Raw genomic sequence first — 20,408 nt, 5'->3', positions numbered from 1 at the left:
CGGCAACTATCCGCGGCTGCTGCAGCTTAGACCGCACCGGTGGCGAACCGGTACTTCAAAGAAGCGCTTGGCCTTGCTGTGTTAACACATATATTGGCAACCGTCACATATATTGCTCGCTGCGACGATAGCTCAGCTCTCCGTTTCCCGGCTCGCATGCCAGTCATTGGTTTCCCTTCCGCTAGTCGGCGAATCGGCTGCTTCTATAGGTAGTCATGGTTCACGACTATTCGAGGAACACCTTTCCTCGATCGCATTGGGTGGGAGACGGATTCCCAGTTGAACAACAAGCTGATGACGGCCGATACCACGAAGTTTCCGGAGTACGACGGCCACCTATCGTACGTAACCATCTCCGCATGTCTGTCACCCTCTTGTCGCTCATGAACTAACTGGCCGCAGAGTATCGACAAGGCACTCCGCGAGCAGTGCAATATCCCCGCCAAATCCTACTTCGTCGCCGTACTGCTCGATGACGACTCTACAGCGTATTTTGCAGGGCCGTCCTCGATACCCGAACAGGACCTCCCAAACTTCTTCAGCATACCCGGATACCTTCGCTACCTCAAACGTCAAGGACCAGGTACGTCAGGACTGACAAACCTCCCCTTGCTCACCCTCCCTCTGACTCGATAGGAAAAGGAGTTGCGACTCCCTCGTACGAAGATCCCAGTTTCCAATTCGACAATGAGTACCATCGGCAACCTGCCGGTCCTCATTACCCGAGTCGCCGAGGCTATGACAGGCGGCGCACCAACCAAGGGGCAGATCTTTTTGACGACGAGAACTTCTCCTTGAAGACGAGGAAGCGTCCGAGGGCCAATGTGTTCCGCCGTGATATGGACGACGACGACGCTCCAATCCCCATCACTTCTTCCAAAAAGGGGATCAAGATTGGAAACACGGACGAGGTGTGGAAGTTCTACGACCAACGCTTCAGGAATTGCCAGCAGACAGCTTGCAAGCTCATTGCCAAGGCCTGGGTGAAGGCCGTGGAGCCCAAGAAACAATCCAACCACCCGTACACTGGCAGTGATGAGAAGGCTCCCGAGTGGTGGCCCAAGCCGTGGGGACCGACTCGGGACGAGAAAGTCCGACACAAGGAGCCCGACCATCTCTACAAAAAAGGTTCGTTCCCCAGCCCATCCCCCAGGACGGGGTGTACCCGCGATACTGACAAGGCGGGAAAGAGCGTGTCCATCTTTTGAATCACATCCTCAGGATGGTCGTCGAGCCCAACGCCAAGCAGCATGCTGATATCCAGAAGTTGAACCTGAATGTCACAAAGTTGGAGGAGGTCACGATGGATGCGTTGTCGGCTTTCTTCGCCGACAAGGAGAACATGAACAACTCGAAAAAGAAACCGTTCCTGAAAGAGATCTTCAAGGTCGCCAAGTTCGAGGAGAGGTACAAGAATGGAGAGATTGGTAAGGGCATTATACGGCTGCTGCTAGTCCAGCGCTGGTTGCTAACCCATTGTCAACAGATGGCGATACGTGTGTCTTCGTCATGGCCGATGACAAGATACCGGACAATTACCAATCCGACAACGACGACAACAACGCGGCGAAGGACGACCAAAACGACCCTGCGTCGGTATCGTCAAGCGTGTCTCCGCACAAAACGACGCCCCCGAACGGCTTGATCCCGGCCTCGAATGCTGACCAAAGCCAAGCCGCACCTCTCCAAGCCGGCCCCTTCATTGGCGAGCTCCCCGTTCGGACAGCGCAATATGTCCCGCCCATGGTACCCCCTGATCTCGGCCAAGAACAGCACGGATATGTCGAGGGAGGGGGGATGGCGGTTGGGTCCCAGAGTCATCAACTACAGCCGCACGCGAGCATGGCCATGGCAGAGATCTGTGCCAACCCCCATGATGCGGGCCGTCGACCATCCCTGTTCAGCTCGCCCACAGAATACTCGACTCCGTCCGGCCCTGGGATGTATTCCGGCAATTGGCAGTCGGGCACGACCGCACCGAGCAACGCTCCCATGTACGCGTTCACACCACACCAGCAGCACCCCGGTCAAGCGCCCTTCGTCCAACCGTCGAGTGTCCCCCTCGGTCAAGGACAGCAATACATGGGGGGGTCATTCGACGGCATGACAAGAGGTTACGACCCCCACCAGGCCAGCCTGTTCCGCCCTGGAGCAGTTCATAATCCGGTACCCCAACCTCAGGGCTATTCGGGCTATATTGAGAACCGCGCCATCCCCAACGCAAACTTAAAAATGGAGCCCCTGGGACGGTCACGACTACACTAAGCCTGAAGGCTGGCACTAGTTACCGCCGAGTCGTCCCTTTGCGGCGAGCTGCGGTATTTGCCAGGGACGGCATGCATTTTTCCTCTGCAGCGTGGTTTGGCTCGAGTCTTCGCCAGATACAACGCCAGCCGTCGGCTTTACAGCCATTTCCGACTCTACCATGATGAGATATATGACCCGGCGCCGCACAGTTATAGAAACCGCTAGTGGGCACTTGCTGGCTGCAGCACAGCCGCGTCCCCTTTGCTAGAGGCCATAATATATCACCAGTCCGGCCTCAATTTTTATTGTCCATTGAACATTTTCATCCTTTTACAACATTTCCTACGTTACCATGGCGGCTACGATTTGTGCTAATTATTTCACCCTGCGGCGAAAACGAAAAAATACCCTTTGAAGGCTTGTCTGGGGGCCGCGAGCATGCTTTAGGTCGATCACAGGCGTCGTCGGGCGGATGCGGATTCTATAGTTATGGGAACCTATGGTCGAGAGGCCTGTGTTTCGTCTCGCCCTTGCCCCTTGCCCCTTTCCCTTTTATCCTTATAATCCTTATTTGCGTACGTGTGTCTGTTTCCTCCGCGTCGACAATTTATCTCGGCACCATATCCGCCGAGACTGAGCTGGGAATGAGGAAATGTTTCGTCCTGGGAAGCAAATACCACACAAGTTTACGCCATTCGAGATCACATCAATGGCCTACTGGTTTCCAAGACGGTCGTCTCCCTGGTTTTCGCATCTTGGGTCTGTGATGGGAGATCCCTTTCATGACCACTGGAGATCGACTCGGAAAACATGAGATAATATTGGGTTCAGGGGAGAGGCGCGAGGGTTGGGGGACAGCGGCGCCGGGTTTGTTTACTCCCAGGGGTTGGAACATCTGAAACTTCCGGCGCCCACCGGTGTGGATTTTCTTGGACTGGTTCTTCCTATGTTTGGTCACCTCGGTTTCCTTCTCCTTCCACTTTTTGGAAACATCACATCATTTAGCTAGCTGCGGCCTAGTAACGGCGGCTCTTCACTGCACTCTGGAGTTTTCGCTGCAGCCTTTCCCTGTCCTTAATTATATTGGCGTACATGGATGGGTGGGTGGGTGGCCTCAAAGCCAAGACTGGGGCGGATGCTGGCAGTTTCTATTAATTCAAGCCTGGCGTTGTTTATGAACATCCTCCCAAGTCTATTGATCCACTGCGTTCTCGTTGCGGCATCGTTTCGTGGCCCTTCCCGTCCCTGTCCCGACGTAATAGGGGTATACGGTTCTTTGACATGAAACCACCGGGATATCTTTCCTGGAGATCCAGGAACTATACCATCTATCCATCCACTTCACATATGCAGTTGGCGATGCCAAGTTTAGCAATCTCTCTGGATGGGGAGGTTAGTTAGGGTGGCTGGCAGGTGAGAGTAACAACTTCGTTTGCTTGGATCGTCGCCGCCTCGAAGTCTTCCTATTCCTTTCCTGGTCGCAACTAGATGATAAGATCTCAATGGGTGGGGGCCTGGAATCAGGAACTCGCTCACCATTTGCATATGACGATGGATGCCAATTTTCTGATTGGTCTGGGGGGGGGGCCGTGGTGGTAATCATGTAATGGGTGAAGACGACGAATGCCTAGCGAACGAACACGAAATACGCTATCTGGGGACAGATCAGAAATGATATGTCTACTACATATATCCTCTCCTTGTCCGCAGGGCATGATATGAGCCGGCGACCAGTCCGCACCCCTAGCGTTCTCGACCAGGCAAGCCTGCCAGCTGCAAGAGGCAATCAATGGCGGTTCTGCTCATCCCATAGGTACAGCACAGTAACATACATTGAGGCCGCATCCCATCCCACGCCTCACCGGGCTACCTGCTAAGTCGCCGCCACCGCCACCGCTGCCAGGTGCAGCGTCTCCCCCGCCGATCTCTCCTGTCGCGGCCACCCCCTCCCTACCCGGTGTCGCATCCTGCAATCGCCGCTGATTAGGGTTAGGTAAGCGTTGCGTGGCAGTTCTCACGCTGCCCTACCATGCGGCCCGCCCGGGCGTGCAGATCCATCCCCTTCCCCCCCCAACCGAACCCCCCAGCCTTCCTCCCCCCAGCCTTCCTCCCCCCAGCGAAGCAGAACCCCGGGCTACGGTCCAGCCCCACCCCCCTCCCCCAACCAACAAACAAACCCGAGGCTGGCTGGATGTCCAGGTAGTAGGTAGTTAGGTGGGTGGGGGGGTGGTACCGCATCGCCTAGCCTCCGTATCGTGCGTATGCATGCCCAGTTTGTTCGTCCGAAACAACATCCCGTCTCGGGCTCGACAGCCTCTCGGGCCGAGAGAGGGTGGGGAAGAATCCCGTGTCGGGTTGCTTACCCCTACGGGCGTAACATCGTCCGTGGTTGTTGGAACAGGAGAGAAGGCTGCTGACTGGGGCGGGAGACATATCATATATGATGTATTACCCTTCCCTCCCTTCCCCTCCCCCCAACCCACCCAATGCCAAAAGAGGTGCCCGGCCAACTCAGCAACACCCGGCTAGCTGGGGACCCCCCATGTTCCGTACGAACGGAACGCGGTATATTACACACGGCATATGAGTTTGGGCGTTGGCCTGGACAACGGCAGGGCCAGGGGTTTTCCGGGGTTTGGGGTCCGGTGCAGCCCCCCCTTTTGTCTTGGTCGGGCCCAGATCCTTGACGCTACGAGCCGTGCCAGCCGCGGAGATGCGACGACCGCGTTTGAGGCGGGGAGGTTGGCAACCGCAGCGTCGGGACTAGTGAAGGAGTGTGTGGGTTGGTTGGATTGTGACAGGGGGGCGGAGCTGGTAGAGTAGAAACACTCGGTAGTAGGCAGTGGACAAAGAAACCAGCTAACCGTTGGCATCCAGGTCTGTCGTGGTTATATGTTACGAGCTGCGAAGACGAGCGGGATTGGACAGGTCTGGAACCCGCTTGGTCAGCTGTTAGGGGTACATAACATGTCTGGGGCGATCACAGTCGAATGCCTTGTCTCGGTTGGCAGTCGATGGTTATCCAGAGAGAGACTAGCTGAGGGAGGTGGATATTCCGGTCACATTCTAGGATCGTGTGTCTTTGGATGTTCAGCCTCTTCAATTTGACGGCGGGTAGTAGACACGCACAGGGAGGAATCCTAGCTGTGACCTGGGACAGAAGCACCCAACTGCCTCTATACATGTCGAGTTCTAGAGCTTAAAGAAATATCGAATAACCAATGTTGAGGGACGGCACGGGGCTGTCTATGGCGACAAGTGGTCAGGGTTCTGACAGTGAATGCAACCCAGCCGTCGTTTACCAGTGTCTTCATTACTTGGACCGAGCAAACAGACGATGGGGAGGATGATCCACATCTCACAGTGGACACCACCCAAGTTTCCCGAGAGTAAGCGCCACATCACAAACGGTGAGGTCGAAAGCTCAACCTGCGGCCGCTACAATTTGGGCAACCTTGTTCATATAATATCTATGGCCGGTGATTGGGCACGCTGGTTCCAACGACACAATATCCATTTCAGACCAGGTAACAGGCATGCGAGCCACAAGAAGCGGGTGACGGAGCTAGCTAACTCGAAAGCATTTGGCCTCGGTGGTACCGTGCAGTACTGCTACAAGAGGAAGCAGCAATATCAGCTCAGGATCTTGACCAAATTCACACCAGAGTCTCACAAGGATCGCTGTTTGCAATCTCCTCATCCGTGGAGGCGACAGCCGGAGCTCGTACGGCTATGCTAGGGCCAACCAGAAGAGCTTTTGCAAAGCTCAGTCAGTCGAGAGTAGCATTGACGGGCCGTTTGACCCATTCCACATTCCTGACATAATATGGTTAGGTCAAAGGTGGGAGGGTATGCTCGTGCCAACCGTTGAATCGCCCGAGAGGGCTAGCTTGACGAGTTTCTGCCCGGCATGTTGTTTCGGGGGGACGATGTCCCATCCGTTGGACACTCGAGTGTCTGGGCCTAATCATCATCGTCGTCGGAATCGTCATCCCCCCGCTTCCTCTTCTTGGACGCCTGCACGGGCTTCGGGTCGTCGCCCTTGCGGGCGAACAAGTAACTCCTCGCAGCCCTGTCCTCGCCCCTCCACCCGCCGCCCGCCTCGCCACGCTTGTTCTTGACCACGCCCAGGGTCCGGGCGTGGTGGTATCCCGGGTACGCCGAGGGCTGGAAGCCGAAGCTGCGCTCCACCTGGAAGCCGGCGGACCTGGCGAGGTCGCGGATGTTCCAGAGCGTGTACGGCTCGCCCTCGAACAGCGTGACGACGACGGTGCCGCCGGGGGCCAAGGACAGGAGGGCCCTCTTGAAGAAGCCCACGAGCATCTCCTGGTTGTACCGCACCTGGCGGTTGACGTCGGTGCTCTTGCCGCCCACGTGCGGGAAGTTGAACATGATCCTGTCCATGATGCCCTCCGGGTCCCTGCCCTTGCGGGCGAAGGGCCCCATCCTGCCCGCGTCGACCCCGTACAGCACCTTCCCTCCCCCGGCCTCTATCTTCTCGACGTTGTCGGCGGCGTGGGGGTATTTTGCCGCGAGCTCGTCTAGGCTCTTCTCCAGGACGGTCGCCGTCACGTTCTCGCAGGCATGATGCTCGATCAGGGAGACCGCGAAGCTCAGGTCGCCCTCGCCGACGAGCAGGATGGCGTCTTCTGCGGAGAACGGTATCACCGGTTCTAGATGCTGAGCCTGGGCTTTGGGCTTCGTCGCCTTTGTTGAGCTGGAACCGGCGGCGGGTGCTGAAGCCGCGGGGCGGCCGGCGGCGTTCTTCTTGTTGGGATGCCGAACGGGCTGCTGGGGAGCCTTCCGGGCTTGGTTGGAGCGGCCACGCTTTGTGGACTTGGGCATGGCTGGGAACGTGGCCAGGCACGGGCGGTCTTGGAGCCTCTGTGGCCAGGAAACACCTGCGATCAGCACCCGAGAAGGAGGTCGATGTCACCTCAAAAGCATTGAGTTGCGAAGTTTATTAGGTTGGCACGTGGTGGTTCCCGCTTTCGGTTCCAGCCGTGGGGAATACGCTAGTGTAGCCGCATGGGGACGCACACGCGCCTTACACCACAATATGGCATGGGCATGTAACAGGACGGTAAACAGCAGCAGTTGCTGCTGCTGCTCGAAAAGACATCGACCTTCTCTTGTTTGGCCAAGACAAATAGCATACATTCCCCCTGTTTGCAAGGAATTGGGCTCCCCCGGTACAAGAACGAGGACAGTGATATTCAATGGCTAGTTCTGCACTCCGCAGCGGAATCTAATCTGGCATTCTGCACGAAAACTTGCCACCCGAGCCTTTTTATATATGTAGGTACTAACTGGCAGGTTGGAACGATAAGAGGTCAATTCTGCCGACAACGCGCCGAAACCCTTGCTGGGCGTCTTTTAGGTTGTAGCTTCGGTCCCGTGGAGTGAGCCGCGAGGGGTTGATACGTAAGGTAGTTCTAAGTTCTAGCTACGGAAATGTAGGTATCTCCGATCTTAATGCGGATTAGGGATGATGGATTCCGGCTCTTCGAGCTTTCTAGTCCCCTTGCTTTTTTGGAACAGGTCTGATGCACCCCAGTCAGGTCTTACTGAATTAGGGGTGCAAGAGAGTGGTCTGATTGGCGCAGGCCCTTGCACAATTAAGTAAGCAATGGATCTCACCTCCATGGTGGCCGGAGGTACGTACCGGGGCGGACCCGTCGCTGAATGTGGTATTATTCAAAATCATCACGATTTGAACGTATTCACCATTGTCGTCCGCAACAATACCCGTGCGGTCGCTATTGTGGGGAGATGAGAATAGGGTCTCTGACTGACCCTCTCGCGCATATTCACTTCTTTTCCTGGCAGCAGACATTTAATCAGTGCCATTTCCCCTTCCCTAACTTCCCCTTCTCACCATCTTCAACCATCGGACCAGCAGACTTTCGAACTTCTACTTCACATACAGATTCGGTTCAGCAAAGTCTGCTTTTGATTATTCATTCCGTTTAGTTGATCATACCATTGAGATACCATTACCCTCATTCCCATACCTTTTTATCACATTCCACGCTCTCACCAACATCAAATTCTCACCCCCGTCACACTAGCCTTCCGCGCCGTATTTCACTTTTGAGAGATGGCGACCACCGAGCAGCAGGATCTGGACCCCGTCACTGCGCAAGACGCGGATCTCGGGATCAACCTCCAGATTTCCTCACCCTCCGCAGCCAACGGCACCATCCTGCCCCCCCCAATCCCAGCCCAAGGTGACGTCGAGATGGCAGATGTTCCCGCTCAGCAGCCCAGCCCCTCCAAAGGGAAGGCCAAGGGCAAGGGTAAAGGTCGTGCCCCCGCGAAGAGCAAGGCAAAGGTGACCAAGCCTGCCGGCCGTGGTCGCCGCCAGAAGGCCTTCGAGTCCATCAAGGCTCAGGCGGTCCATGAGCGCCTGCAGGAGATCAAGGCGGCTTGGACCAACCTTGTCAAGCTCGTCAAGCCGGCTCTCCAGGAACTAGCCGACCGGACTCTGAAGAAGCTCGACGAGGACCCCACGGCCCACGAGCAAGTCCCAGAGGCAGATATCTGCAAGAATTTCCTAGACCAACGCCTCGCCGATACCGTAAAGGCTGCCGACCTTCGGCTGAAGATGGATCTCGACACCCAGAAGAAGACTCTCGAGATGAACCAAAATATGGCCAAGGAGTCATATATTGTAAGTTGGTCCATTCCTCTTGCCGCCGTGATCTCCACTGACAGTTTCATAGACTAAGGTCCATGAGGCGGAGTCCGACATGTACGACACGCTCCTCCTCCAATTGGACCGGCTTGAGTATCTATACGACAACAACTTGCCGGTTGATGTGAGTACCACAAGGGACCAAGAACCGCCATGTGGACTCTGTTATTGACGATACGTAGCTTCCTGATAATGGCTACAAATACAAGGAAATTAGCCAGGAGCAAGTTGATCTCCAAGGCGTCCACGTCCAGACCGTGGACGGGGTCGAGCAGCCATTTGGGCCCGCTACGTTCAGCGAGCTCCAGGAGCAGGCCTACTGGCTTCCTCCCAAGCGCAAGGCCGAGGGAGAGCCCGAGGGTCAGCCGAGCGCCAAAGAGGCTAGGACCGACGACTATGGCGCCCCCGAGATGTCGCGTCACGGTGGTGGTCTTCTTTCCGCTGTCGAAGACGTCGAGGGGCGACTCTCCATTTCACGGTCTCAGACACCCGCTGCTGGACCTGCAGAGGGACGTGAGATTTTTGATGTCGAAGAGCTCAACGGTCTTCCACTGCCCCGGGCGACCGGGTTGCCTGACGAGCTTGGATTCCGCATTATCAGGAGGAAGGGGAATGCTAATGACATCCCCAACAACCGGATAATCGCGCCTGCTTCGATCCGGTGGGAAGATGGCGAGATCGGCTTCAGCGACTCGACCAACAACCCCGAGAAAGGGGCCACGAAAGCCCGTCGCCGCGAGTACCTGGGCAAGCCAAACTCCCACGCCATGTACTACGACAGGCGCTGCCATGGTTGGTATGCCCACGAGCTGGAGGAGGACGACTTCGATGAGGAGAAGGTGAAGAAGTACAATCTCCATCCTCGGATGGGGATCTTCTTACCAAACTCCTCTAACGAGGCCGAGCTTCCGAGAGACCCAGTGCCGGGCGATCGGCCCATCGTTTGTGTCGGTCCCAAGGGCCAGATCATCCATGCCTCGCGATCTGTTTGGGGCTCGCGCCTCGATGCTGGCATTGGAGCAGTTGGCAGGAAAATGGAGATACGGTCGGTTCTCCGGGACTTCTGCGCGCGCGAGTCTATCCCGCCGGAAGAGATCGAGCCATCGCGAGAACACCGAGAGGCCCACCGTATCTCTATGCTCCTTGATCGGGGCGTCAATCCTGACCTCATCCCCGCAGCCGAACAGCAACGGCCCGAGGACGGGGATCCTCCCTATACCGCCGGGACAAGGTCAGGTTTGACGCTCCGATCTGGGAGCCCTGCTTCTTCTGCCCCTGGCATGTCCACGATATTGGAGGCGGCCTCAGTGCTGGATGCCGAGCAAGAAGCAGCCGAGTCGTCTCGGAATGCGAGATCGCAACCCCATTCTCGACCGTACGACGCAATCCGAGACGTATTCACAGATAATGCGCCGCCCTCTCCCCCTTCCGCACGGCCTGTCATAGCCGATACATACAACCTTTCCTTACTCGCAGAGCTGTCCGAGGACCGGCAGCGAATCATGGACCAACCAGCACATGGCGCTGCTCCGCCTTCGACAGAAATGTCGATGCTAGATCCCAGGCTCTTCTCGCCTCCTGGTCCCGGAAACAATCCCGGAATGAGAGGCCCCGAGTTCGGTCGGCCCAGCGACTACCCGCGAGCAAACCAACTCCAGCCGCCGAACGAGTTCGGTCCACAATCGCAGTGGATACGCTCGCAAGAGCACCCCCCGGCCAGTGTGCCCACGCGGTCGAACGACTTCCTAAGGACGGCTCTGAACCCGCAGCCATCCTCATATCCTCCCATCGCGCCCGCCCCGCCAGCACCCGCCCATCCTGCTCCTCCGGCTCGGGGACTTAGCCCACCCCCGCAGCGGATTCCCTTTAGTAACACTGGGACAGCAGGGGGGAGTCTCCCGGCTCTCCGCCCAGTGCGGAGCTTACTCGACGACCAGCCGCCCCTTCCCGAGTCACAGGGAAGCCCACCACCCATGTCACGCCCAGCCATGGTGGCATCAAACAGCGGGTCCTACTACCCCCCCGCACCTCCCCGCCCATTTCACAGCGGCTATTCCATTGTGGACCAGCCACAGATGCCGCCGAGGCAACCGGCGTTGATGCCGGGCCAACAGCACCTCCCACCGCCGCCGCCAGGGCCGCCGGCGCAGAGCCCAGCGCCATACCCGATGTCTCCGCCATCGTATCTGGCTTCGTCGCCACCACCTATGCCTGGGCCCCCCGGCCATATCCTCCAGCAGAGCCAGCCCCAACCTCCTCCATTTGGGGGCGCGCCCGCGCCAGCAGCAGCGGCATCGCCGCACACCCGTGGGGGGAGCTCGTCCGCCTCATCGTCGAGGTACCGGAAGTTGGAGCCGGCCCCGACCCCGCCCCACAGGATGAGATACCAGCAGCCGCTGAGGACGGTGCCTTTCGATTACCGCGAGGCAATCAAGCACTACTCGGCGGTGGAGGCGCCGCCGCAGCAGGGCCCCACCCACATCCGTGGGTGGACCCACAACAACATAAGGCAGGTGAGAGACCCTGGGAAGGGGGACACCCCGGCACCCGAAGATCCCTCGTAGGACGAGGAAGAAGCGGAAACCGAGGTCAAGCCAAGGCGGCGGAAGCGGGGCGACGATGACGAGCCAGCCGACGACGACGACGACCAGCAGCCCGTGTCGAAGCGGACTCGCCGCGCTGCGCGACAAGTCGTCGGCGCTCCGCCCCCCGCCGCCCAGGAGGTGGTGACGGCACCACTGTCAGCCCTCCCCACCGTAGAGGAGCAGTCGCGGCTCGCGGAGGCTGCCCTCGCAGGTGGGCGAGAGGAAGTCGTCGAGCCCCTCGCGGGGCCGGCGCCTGGTGGGGTGGCACCCGCCAGAATAGTTGTCCGGAACCGTCCGTCGAGAGAGGAGCTCGAACGTGACGTTCGGAGGAGGTTGGCGGAGGGGTGGGGGTTGGAATGGGAGGGATGGGAGATGGGGGCGTAGGTGAGGGAGGCAGAGGAGGACGCGGAGGAGAGAGAGCTGGAGGAGAAGGCGGATGAGGAAGGAGAATTGTCACGGCCGGATTCGCCCCCCAAGGGGCGAGTGAAGGCGCTGAAGAAGCAAGGGCCGCCTCGTAGCCCCTACATGCTGCGTAGCCGAACCAGGAAGGCGTGATGGGCGAGGTTGGCGCCAACTGCTGCCTTCCATGTTTGAGTCATGTAAATTTCCAGGGGAAGGTTTACTATCAGCGGCGGACTTTGGTTCGCAGTGGAGTTACAGTATCAGCGAAACTCCTATTTTCATTGTTTTCATCCCGCATTTGGCAGCCTTGGCGCCATCTAATAAACATCGTGGCCATCAACGCGCTTGGAAAGTGATCATGGAAGCTACCTAGGTGCCCTAGGTGCCCCTCCCCGCCTGGAGGAATTCCGTTGCACTATGGACGTTCATCTGTCGTGGCTGGGCTCACCTCGGAAGGACTGACACACCCTCAGACCTGCATATTCCAGAACCTCAACACATTGTGGAGGCAGATACCTCAAGGTTCTGGCTACAGAAACGTCATAGCGCCAGTACAGATAGGTTACGTGGGTAGGACTTTACAGTAATGCACGTGTAAATGTATCGGTTCGGACACAAAAGTGTTGTTGCGATAATCAGACTTTTTGGTATTTTCCCCCCACCGCCCTTCGTTTTGGTGTCCATCTAAGGTACCGGGGCTTTAAGCTGCCCCCAGAGCAACCAACTAACGCCGACTGACGAGGGATCATATCGTCCTGAATGTAAGGGGAAAAAGGGAGTGGGTGTTTGCCCTAATACAAATACTTCCTCCCCGGTCTCATGACTGTTATGACCCTGCTGGTTTCGACGGCGGGCAAGCCAGAAGCACTGCTCGCTATCCAGGCCCCTTTCTTCGTCCCCGTTTTTTGTCCTCCATCTCTATCTCGAGCCACCCATCCCCCCCTCCCTCTTCTCACGTCCGAACCTCCAGTAATTAGATTGTCGTCCATCATTCCTGCGGCTGCTGCGGCGGCTGCTGCTGCTGCTGCCACAGTTCAGGAGGAATCGCGTCGGGTGCGGAGACGGTGAGGAGCAGCTTGTACCCAAGGTCGCCCTCGGGATGGAGCGGATACACGGTAGCCTCCATGGTGTTGCCGTCGAAGACGACCATGTTCTGGATGGGCTGCTGGGCGCGGCCGAGCACGTTGATGACGTCCTGCGCGAGCTGGCCGCCCAGGACGGCCGTGACGGGCGCCACCTCCGTGCCGATGCTCTGCATGAAGCTGCGGAGGAGCTCGCTGCGCAGCGTCTCGGACGGCAGGCCGAGCGCCTTGTGCTTCTCGTTGACCAGCATGGTGAACCTGGTCAGGTCCTCGCGGCTGTGGCTGGGCGGCCGGCCCGTCTCCTGGACGAAGGACCAGAGCGCGCGCAGGCAGCTGAGGGCGGGCGTGACGGCGCGCTTGCGGCGCGCCGAGGCCGTGATCTCGCGTGGCAGGCCCGCGGCGTCCGAGGCGAGGAACCAGGTGCTGTACAGCTCCCGCTTGGTCACCAGCTCGACCTTGTCGTCGTCCTGCTTGGCCGACACGGCGACGACGGAGCGCGTGTGGGTCTCGGGCCCGACCGCCGTCGGCATGTTGGACCGCGCCCGCTCGATCACGTAGTCGTGCTCGATCAGGTCGGCGAAGATGAAGCCGAAGAGGCCGTGCGACCCGGCGGCGTAGAAGGCCCGTTTGTTGAGCCGCGTGGCCGTGTTGATCACATTGAGCGTGTTGGGGTCCAGGTCGGTGGCGATAACGATGTCGAAGGGTGCGAAGAAGCTGGGGCCCTTGGACCGTATGTCCGCCGTGTCGACGTGCACGGCCACGCGCGGGTTGAGCCGCCGGATGGCGGCGCTGGCGGCGAGAGCGCGGTTCGTGCCAACGTGGCCCTCCTCCGCCGAGAGGAAGAACTGCGCGCCGAGGTCCGCCTCGGTCACGTCCTCGTGGTCCACGATGGTGAGCGACCCGATGCCGGCCAGGACGAGGTTCTTGGCGATCTCGTTGGCCAGCGCCTTCATGGTGATTAGGAGCACGTTGGCGTTGCGGATCCTCTCCTGCGCCTGGATGCCCCAGAGCCGGATTTGCCTATCATAAAGCGCGATCTCGTCTGGCCAGAAGAAAAGTGTCAGGACGCGGCGGCACCAAAGATGAGAAGGATGGGCTTCCTCTTACCGGCACTTATCCCGTTTGAAGGCGCCGGAATCGCCGTGCCATTGCTCTCGGCAGCCAGGGCAATGGCCACCCCATCGTCAAGAACCGGTGCAGGCATCTCAGACTCGTGGTGTAATAGTGAAAACAGCTGAAGATGAAAATGAACAGGGACTGTGGGATGTGGGATGTGAATGTGGATGTGGATATCGGCTCTTCTTTTATATCACAGCCCTCGAAGATATATCGCTTGTCAACCTAGGTATGCAAGGCTCACAGGGCGCAGAGCTCCAACAGAAGGGTGCCTGCGTCAAGGCAGGGAAGGCGCGATGAGAGTTTTCTATGAGGTTAAACCGTCAAACCAAAACATGCATCTAAATAAGTAACCAACCTACCTAGGCACCTGTATCTCGAAACCTTCCACAGCTCTGGCCCACCTAGATTTCACCTAGATTGAGAGCATGCATCGAGACAGGCAATGAATTGTGACAGCCAAGGCTACCCTGCAGCACTATTCTCACCGGTTCCCTGTTATCTCAGCACTGCTCAGATCGTTGCGAATTGCGATTCTGCAGCCTGTAGAGAACAGTGAGACAATGGTATCTCGCACCGTAAGATGAGCGGAAAATAAAGTTTAAGAGGTACCAATCGTTTGCTTCCATTTTACCAGAGGGTAGGTGGCACAATGATGAGATCATGAGGTACCCGCTACCAATTTCGCCGAAGAATCGCCCCAATTAGGCACGTCGAAACCCCCGCCATACGGGATTCTACTGTGGCCTCCATTTCCGGTGCCTCATTCACGGTGCACACTGATCTCGTTCTCCACAGCCTCACAAGCCAAGCAACCTTCTATTATCCTCGCACAATCCAAAAAGTCATCCCGTTAAACTTGGCTCGAGGTCTGGAGGCTTCCCGTCTTTTTTGTCTCCTTTAACCCTTGTCCTTTGTTACTTCATGGTGAGTCGCTCCGTCGTTTTCGATGGTCCCTTATTCTAGTCTGTTGGTCTGCCAAGTTATGGGGCACCAGGTCGACTAGGAGGCTCCAAAGGATTTATCTCCTGCTACCTCAAAGAGCCTCCCACGTGTCCCATAGCCTGCCTTGGATCGTGGTTCTCCCAAGCATGTCCTTTGGTATTCTTACTTACGTGCCCCTCCAATCACCTAGTTTGGGAACCGTTCCCAACGCTCGCCGCCCGACCGACGACGATACCGCACTGCCCACGAGATCGTCAGCTCCATCCTCGATGACAGGCCCTCAACTGCTCCCGTCAGCCCTTCCGGAGAGTTGTATAGAGCCATAGAGAGATATATTGGTCGAGTTCGGCCAGAATCATCTGCTGGCCGGCCTTCTGGAACCAGCATGTCCGCAGGCCCAGAAGGGGACCTTCGACGAAGATTCAACCAAGATCCCCAGACGTCCAACGGACCCCCTCGGAACGTCACCCTACCGGGAATCTCGAGCATCCCTGAAATTGCCGCCCCCCTCCCACCTCTCCGCTCTCTGGGGACTGCAAGGGGCTCTGGCATGAGCACACCTGGGGGTTCAAGCGGACGCCCCACCCGCTATCGATCAAGTGATAGGTATCTTGAGAGACATCATCGGACCAACAACGTGGACAACAGGAACATGAACCCGAGATTTGAGGACTTGGATCGGAACCTTGAGGACGCCAACTCGCACCTGCGAGCTCTACTCGACTTTACCAACAACAGCCCCATAATACCGCCCTTGATGTCGCCCTCTGTGCCCCCCCAGGATCACGCCGAGGAAGGTCGGCGGACTAAGCGGCGGAAGCTGGATTCCGAGAGTGGCACCCATACATATCGAGGCTTTCGTTACGGGAAGTACGGCCAGGTCGAGCCTGGCCGGCTGACTATGGAGATCGCCAGCTGTGACGGGGGCCTCTACTCGAATGGGGATGGTTATGTGGCAGAGAACATCTTAAAAGATGATGCCTCCGTGTACTGCACGAAGGGCAACCGGTGCAATATTGTTCTTCGACATCAAGGAGCCACTGTATTCAGCCTCCAGGAACTGGTCATCAAAGCCCCGGGATCTAATTATTCTTACCCGTAAGATATCTTTGGTCTTCGATGAGAAGACGTGGTTTGCTGACGGCTGCCCAGAGTACGAGAGGGGATGATCTTTGTTTCCATGGAGTCGGACGACCTTCTTGCCAGAACAGCACAGTATCAGATCCAGTACCTCCCGTCTCGGATTTCGGAACGGGGCGAACGAGAGCGGCGCAACACAGCAGCGGTCTACTCGATCTTACACCACGAAGATGGAACCCCTATCACGAGACTGCAGTCGAGGCAGCGGCGGCAGCACGCCGCTGACATAGACGAGGATGAAGAGGATGAGCATGATAGAGTTGCGCAGATTCCGGCCGAGTTCACTGTGTCGCCTCCGCCATTTACCATAACAACGGCGTGTAGCGATGACGAGAGCGAATCCGAGGTCGTTGTTAGCGATCTCGGGTTTAGGCGTGCACGTCGGCGGGCGCCGAACCGCATCGGCTCGCTGCCGTTTGAGAGCGACAGCAGCGAGGGCGGTGATGTATGGGGCCCATCGGGCTCAGCCTGGTCTACGTTCGATGGGCTGGCGCGCGAGCACTATAACCGGGAACGTGATGGGGCCGGCCTAACGCTGGCAGAGGCGCGGGACACGGCACAGATCGCAACCCAGGAAGCTGTTCGTGCGGTCGGCGGAGGCCTTATGACGCCCCTAGCACGCTTTTACATCGAGAAAGACAAGAACAAGTGCACGATCCAGTTCGACCCGCCCGTCAGTGGGCGATTCATCCTCTTGAAGATGTGGAGTCCGCACCACGGACCGTCGGCCAACATCGACATTCAGGGGGTTATTGCGAAGGGGTTCGCGGGACCGCGTTACTTCCCGGCGGTTGAGCTTCGGTAGTATCTGTTCTGATGGTGCAGGCATAGTTCTGGGAGTTCCTGTGGTTTTGCGGTGGCGGGCGTTTTATGATGAGGGTTTGGGGTTACGATGGACGGTCCTGAGCGACCTCTTCACGGTTCAACATGATGTCGATATTCGAGCTAGATAGGTATCCTGGCTTGACAACCAACCCGAGTCTTTCTCCAGTCCTACTCCAGCACTGTACGTGCTCCCCTCTCGACCTCGTCTATGTATCTCATTTCTCGACTTGTGGATTGTGGCTGGGCTTTATGACTCACGGCCTAACATCGGTATATGAGTGAGAGGTGAGATTGCGGGCTTCCCGATTGGCTTCAGGACAGGAGGATTCTGTAATCTGTCGGGCCCTGGACATGAGACAAAACCCTTGACTACAAGCAGGAGGTTCCATCATATGGATAGTAACACAAGAAAGGAAAAGAGCGGCTCAAGCGAAGGTACGAACATTCAAGAGTCACTTCGGTAAGGTACTTAACCTGAGTCTGTGAGTCAAAAGGTCATGCCTGACTCCTGAGTCATCAGCTCTGGAAAAGTGTTAGCTCAAGCTGAGGGGGGCGAAGAACCAAGTTAAGAACCCCACAACCACAGGCGGCTGGCTCTGCTTAATAACCAATACTATCCCATCCAAAAATTCCATCCAAGCCTCATACTTTGGACACCATCGACGACAATCCACAAGCTCAGCGAGTCCACAACCAAAACTTCTCACACCCCTTCGATCCATTTCCACTTACCCTCTTCAAACTTATTTTACTCCGAGAAAACAAAGAGAGCCACTATGGCGGTTCGCGCACAATTTGAGAACTCCAACGAGTACGGCTGCCCCACCATCGCATCCTGCTACCCCGCCATGAGCCCGAAGTGCTTTTGCTGACATGCGTGCCTCGCCATAGGGTTGGTGTGTTTTCAACCTTGACAAACTCGTATGCTCTGGTTGGCATTGGTTCCAGTGAGAATTTCTACAGGTTCGTGCCTCTCTACATGGCTCAAGGGCGCCTTCCTGGCTTGCGCCATGCTGACCGATCACCTACCCGCCAGTGTATTTGAAGCCGAGCTGCAAGATGTCATACCGATCTGTCGGACTACCATTGCTGGCACAAGAATCGTCGGCCGGTTAACAGCAGGGTAAGAGCAGCCCTGATCTCTCCTCGGACCTTCCCCGAACCTGTCTGGGCACCAATGGCCATCGCGGCAGGGAAACTGACAAACTGGAACAAAAGAAACCGCAAGGGCCTTCTCGTCCCTACCAGCACATCCGACCAAGAACTCCAACATCTGCGCAATAGTCTCCCCGACGAGATCCGGATACAACGGATCGAGGAGCGACTGTCGGCGCTCGGTAACGTCATCGTCAGCAACGACCACATCGCCCTAATCCACCCAGACCTGGAGCGGGAGACGGAGGAGATCATCGCCGACGTTCTCGGCGTGGAGGTGTTCCGGCAGACCATCGCGGACAACGTGCTGGTGGGCAGCTACATGGCGCTGTCGAACCAGGGAGGGCTAGTCCACCCAAAGACAAGCATCCAGGACCAGGACGAGCTTAGCAGCCTGCTGCAGGTGCCGCTCGTGGCGGGGAGTGTCAACCGCGGTAGCAACGTCATCGGCGGCGGCATGGTCGTCAATGACTGGCTCGCCGTCACGGGCCTCGACACCACGGCCCCCGAGTTGAGCGTCATCGAGAGCGTGTTCCGACTGGGAGAGGGCGCGGGCCCGAGCAATATCAACACGAGCATGAAGGAGACCATGGTAGAGTCGTTCTACTAGATTGGTGAGACGGAAAGGAAGGAGAGTAAGGCGGCGGCTCCATCGATGATGCTTGATGGTTGGTTGTTGATATCTGAGGGATACCCTTCCTCGACAACTAGACGAGGAGAAGGCATGAGGCGATGACAGACAATGCCGCAAACTGCGGACTAAGAAAGACACGGGACCTTCCCCTGCCTCTGATTACGCTCTCTCCAAAGATTTTTTTTTTGGGCGGGCTGGTTTTCTCTTGGCCAGTTAGCGACGGCTCTCCTATTCTTCGAGCATGTACACTACGAATATGGCCATGAAGAAAATCATCGAGCACTGTCGATTCCGTCGGCGCAAAATGAGGACCCGCATTGTGTTTATGCAATCTGTGATGTCAAGCTTCGAGACGATGCTATGCAATTCGCGGCCTATAAACCCCGGATCTTGAGCGGTGGAAGTGAGTAGACAATGCTCTTGACTAGGTAGGTACTATGGGGACTGGACTTCGTCCACGAGGCAAACATTACCCACACTGGTAGGTGCCTACCTACGCCTACGTCCCACCTAGTAGCCGCCGAGCCTCGCTGCTAACCAGCAAGTAACAAGACTCCCTCCACTCGGACAACCTGCCCATTGCTTTCCCGGACGACTCGGTCCTCTCCCGGGTGGAAGAGGGCGAGACCCGCGAGCCATCGGCGTGGAAGCAAGTCGGCGACACCCTCTCCTATGTCTCTCGGTACATGCTGGGGGGGTGCCAGCCCGCTTACCCCCTGCTCTTTACAAAGCAGGACAGGCACGCATCGGCGGCGAGCATGGCGGGAGTGTCATGCCGATGCAATATCGAGCGCCGGAGGTTATTCTCGATATGAAATGGGGACACCCGGTGCATGATTGGAGCGTCGGGCTCTCAGCATGGAACCCCCCCTCTGCTTTGGCCGGAAACGAGAAGACTCAATTCGTTGACTTCAGCCAGTCGCTTCTCTGCTGGCTTCCGGGGGACCGGCTCACCGTCGGGAAGGCTTACTACCATCCTTGGTTGCGACTGAATTCTTGAGCGGGGACCATCCTCGCGCCAGGTCGAGTTTGCAATGCGGCAGTCTAACAAGGAAACGAGGCATGTTTAACCAAGGACCATCGACGGAATAAGTCTGGCAACTTGCCCCAGCGCACGGATACCTAGCTCCCGCTACGTAGCCGGAATTAGAGCAATGGGGAGCCCCCAACATCCGATTCGCACATGCATACGGCATGAATGCTTCTTCGTTGGCTGCTGAGTGGCCGAGCCGAGTCCCGATTCTCTGAGTCATTTACAGCCCAGAGCGACAGCGAGCTATGCCATATATGCAGCGTGAGTTGTCGGGCCGTGGTTCGTCATGGTTAGACATGGACTTCGTAACTGAAAGCTCGAGTTCAGCTGCCTTTAGCTTCATGTTGCCTGCCTCTTGCAAGTGGCTTCGGTTGGCATGTGGGACTGCATAGTGGGGATCCCTGCAGATGCAGCTGCTTCGCCCAGCCGTCATATGCTGTGTAAGCTCCATAAGAGTGTGGGATTCGTAATACTGGGCTGCTCTGTTTACCTATTTACCTTCCTACGTAATCGTGCGTTGTTGCTGATTTTCCACAACCTCCAGGAA

General features: G+C 57.3%; 7 protein-coding genes across 7 annotated transcripts; 5 read left to right on the top strand and 2 right to left on the bottom strand.

Annotated features, from left to right (window-relative positions):
• On the top strand, positions 1 to 2,582 carry QBC33DRAFT_341943 (uncharacterized protein). Its single transcript, XM_060423761.1, has 5 exons — positions 1 to 341; positions 403 to 583; positions 643 to 1,128; positions 1,191 to 1,427; positions 1,487 to 2,582. The coding sequence occupies exons 1-5, from the start codon at positions 216 to 218 to the stop codon at positions 2,263 to 2,265; spliced, it is 1,809 nt and encodes a 602-aa protein (XP_060285313.1). The 5' UTR covers positions 1 to 215; the 3' UTR covers positions 2,266 to 2,582.
• Positions 2,583 to 6,065: 3,483 nt separating this feature from the next.
• On the bottom strand, positions 6,066 to 7,193 carry QBC33DRAFT_341963 (uncharacterized protein). The gene has a single exon (XM_060423762.1). The coding sequence runs from the start codon at positions 7,090 to 7,092 to the stop codon at positions 6,211 to 6,213; it is 882 nt and encodes a 293-aa protein (XP_060285312.1). The 5' UTR covers positions 7,093 to 7,193; the 3' UTR covers positions 6,066 to 6,210.
• Positions 7,194 to 8,347: 1,154 nt separating this feature from the next.
• Positions 8,348 to 12,084, top strand: QBC33DRAFT_513337 (uncharacterized protein; the record flags this gene model as incomplete). Its single annotated transcript, XM_060425972.1, has 5 exons — positions 8,348 to 8,920; positions 8,973 to 9,068; positions 9,127 to 11,457; positions 11,509 to 11,790; positions 11,914 to 12,084. The coding sequence occupies 5 exons, from the start codon at positions 8,348 to 8,350 to the stop codon at positions 12,082 to 12,084; spliced, it is 3,453 nt and encodes a 1,150-aa protein (XP_060285311.1).
• Positions 12,085 to 12,521: 437 nt separating this feature from the next.
• QBC33DRAFT_341890 (uncharacterized protein) lies at positions 12,522 to 14,397 on the bottom strand. Its single transcript, XM_060423760.1, has 2 exons — positions 14,121 to 14,397; positions 12,522 to 14,055 (listed from the first exon to the last, which is right to left on the bottom strand). Exons 1-2 carry the CDS (start codon positions 14,215 to 14,217, stop codon positions 12,920 to 12,922), a joined length of 1,233 nt encoding a protein of 410 aa, XP_060285310.1. The 5' UTR covers positions 14,218 to 14,397; the 3' UTR covers positions 12,522 to 12,919.
• Positions 14,398 to 15,220: 823 nt separating this feature from the next.
• QBC33DRAFT_576910 (uncharacterized protein) lies at positions 15,221 to 17,019 on the top strand (the record flags this gene model as incomplete). Its single annotated transcript, XM_060430947.1, has 4 exons — positions 15,221 to 15,327; positions 15,372 to 15,680; positions 15,738 to 16,172; positions 16,227 to 17,019. 4 exons carry the CDS (start codon positions 15,221 to 15,223, stop codon positions 17,017 to 17,019), a joined length of 1,644 nt encoding a protein of 547 aa, XP_060285309.1.
• Positions 17,020 to 17,412: 393 nt separating this feature from the next.
• Positions 17,413 to 19,117, top strand: QBC33DRAFT_341645 (translation initiation factor 6). The gene is made up of 4 exons (XM_060423758.1): positions 17,413 to 17,850; positions 17,931 to 18,002; positions 18,076 to 18,162; positions 18,258 to 19,117. Exons 1-4 carry the CDS (start codon positions 17,816 to 17,818, stop codon positions 18,802 to 18,804), a joined length of 741 nt encoding a protein of 246 aa, XP_060285308.1. The 5' UTR covers positions 17,413 to 17,815; the 3' UTR covers positions 18,805 to 19,117.
• A 58-nt stretch (positions 19,118 to 19,175) lies between these two features.
• QBC33DRAFT_341677 (uncharacterized protein) lies at positions 19,176 to 20,033 on the top strand. The gene is made up of 2 exons (XM_060423759.1): positions 19,176 to 19,256; positions 19,381 to 20,033. Exons 1-2 carry the CDS (start codon positions 19,243 to 19,245, stop codon positions 19,826 to 19,828), a joined length of 462 nt encoding a protein of 153 aa, XP_060285307.1. The 5' UTR covers positions 19,176 to 19,242; the 3' UTR covers positions 19,829 to 20,033.
• The last annotated feature ends 375 nt before the right edge of the window (positions 20,034 to 20,408 follow it).

The sequence above is a fragment of the Phialemonium atrogriseum genome (genome assembly GCF_030411735.1).
Source record: "Phialemonium atrogriseum strain 8032-3 unplaced genomic scaffold QBC33scaffold_7, whole genome shotgun sequence".
Taxonomy (NCBI): Eukaryota; Fungi; Ascomycota; class Sordariomycetes; order Cephalothecales; family Cephalothecaceae; genus Phialemonium; species Phialemonium atrogriseum.
This window is presented reverse-complemented; position numbering and strand designations above follow the sequence as displayed.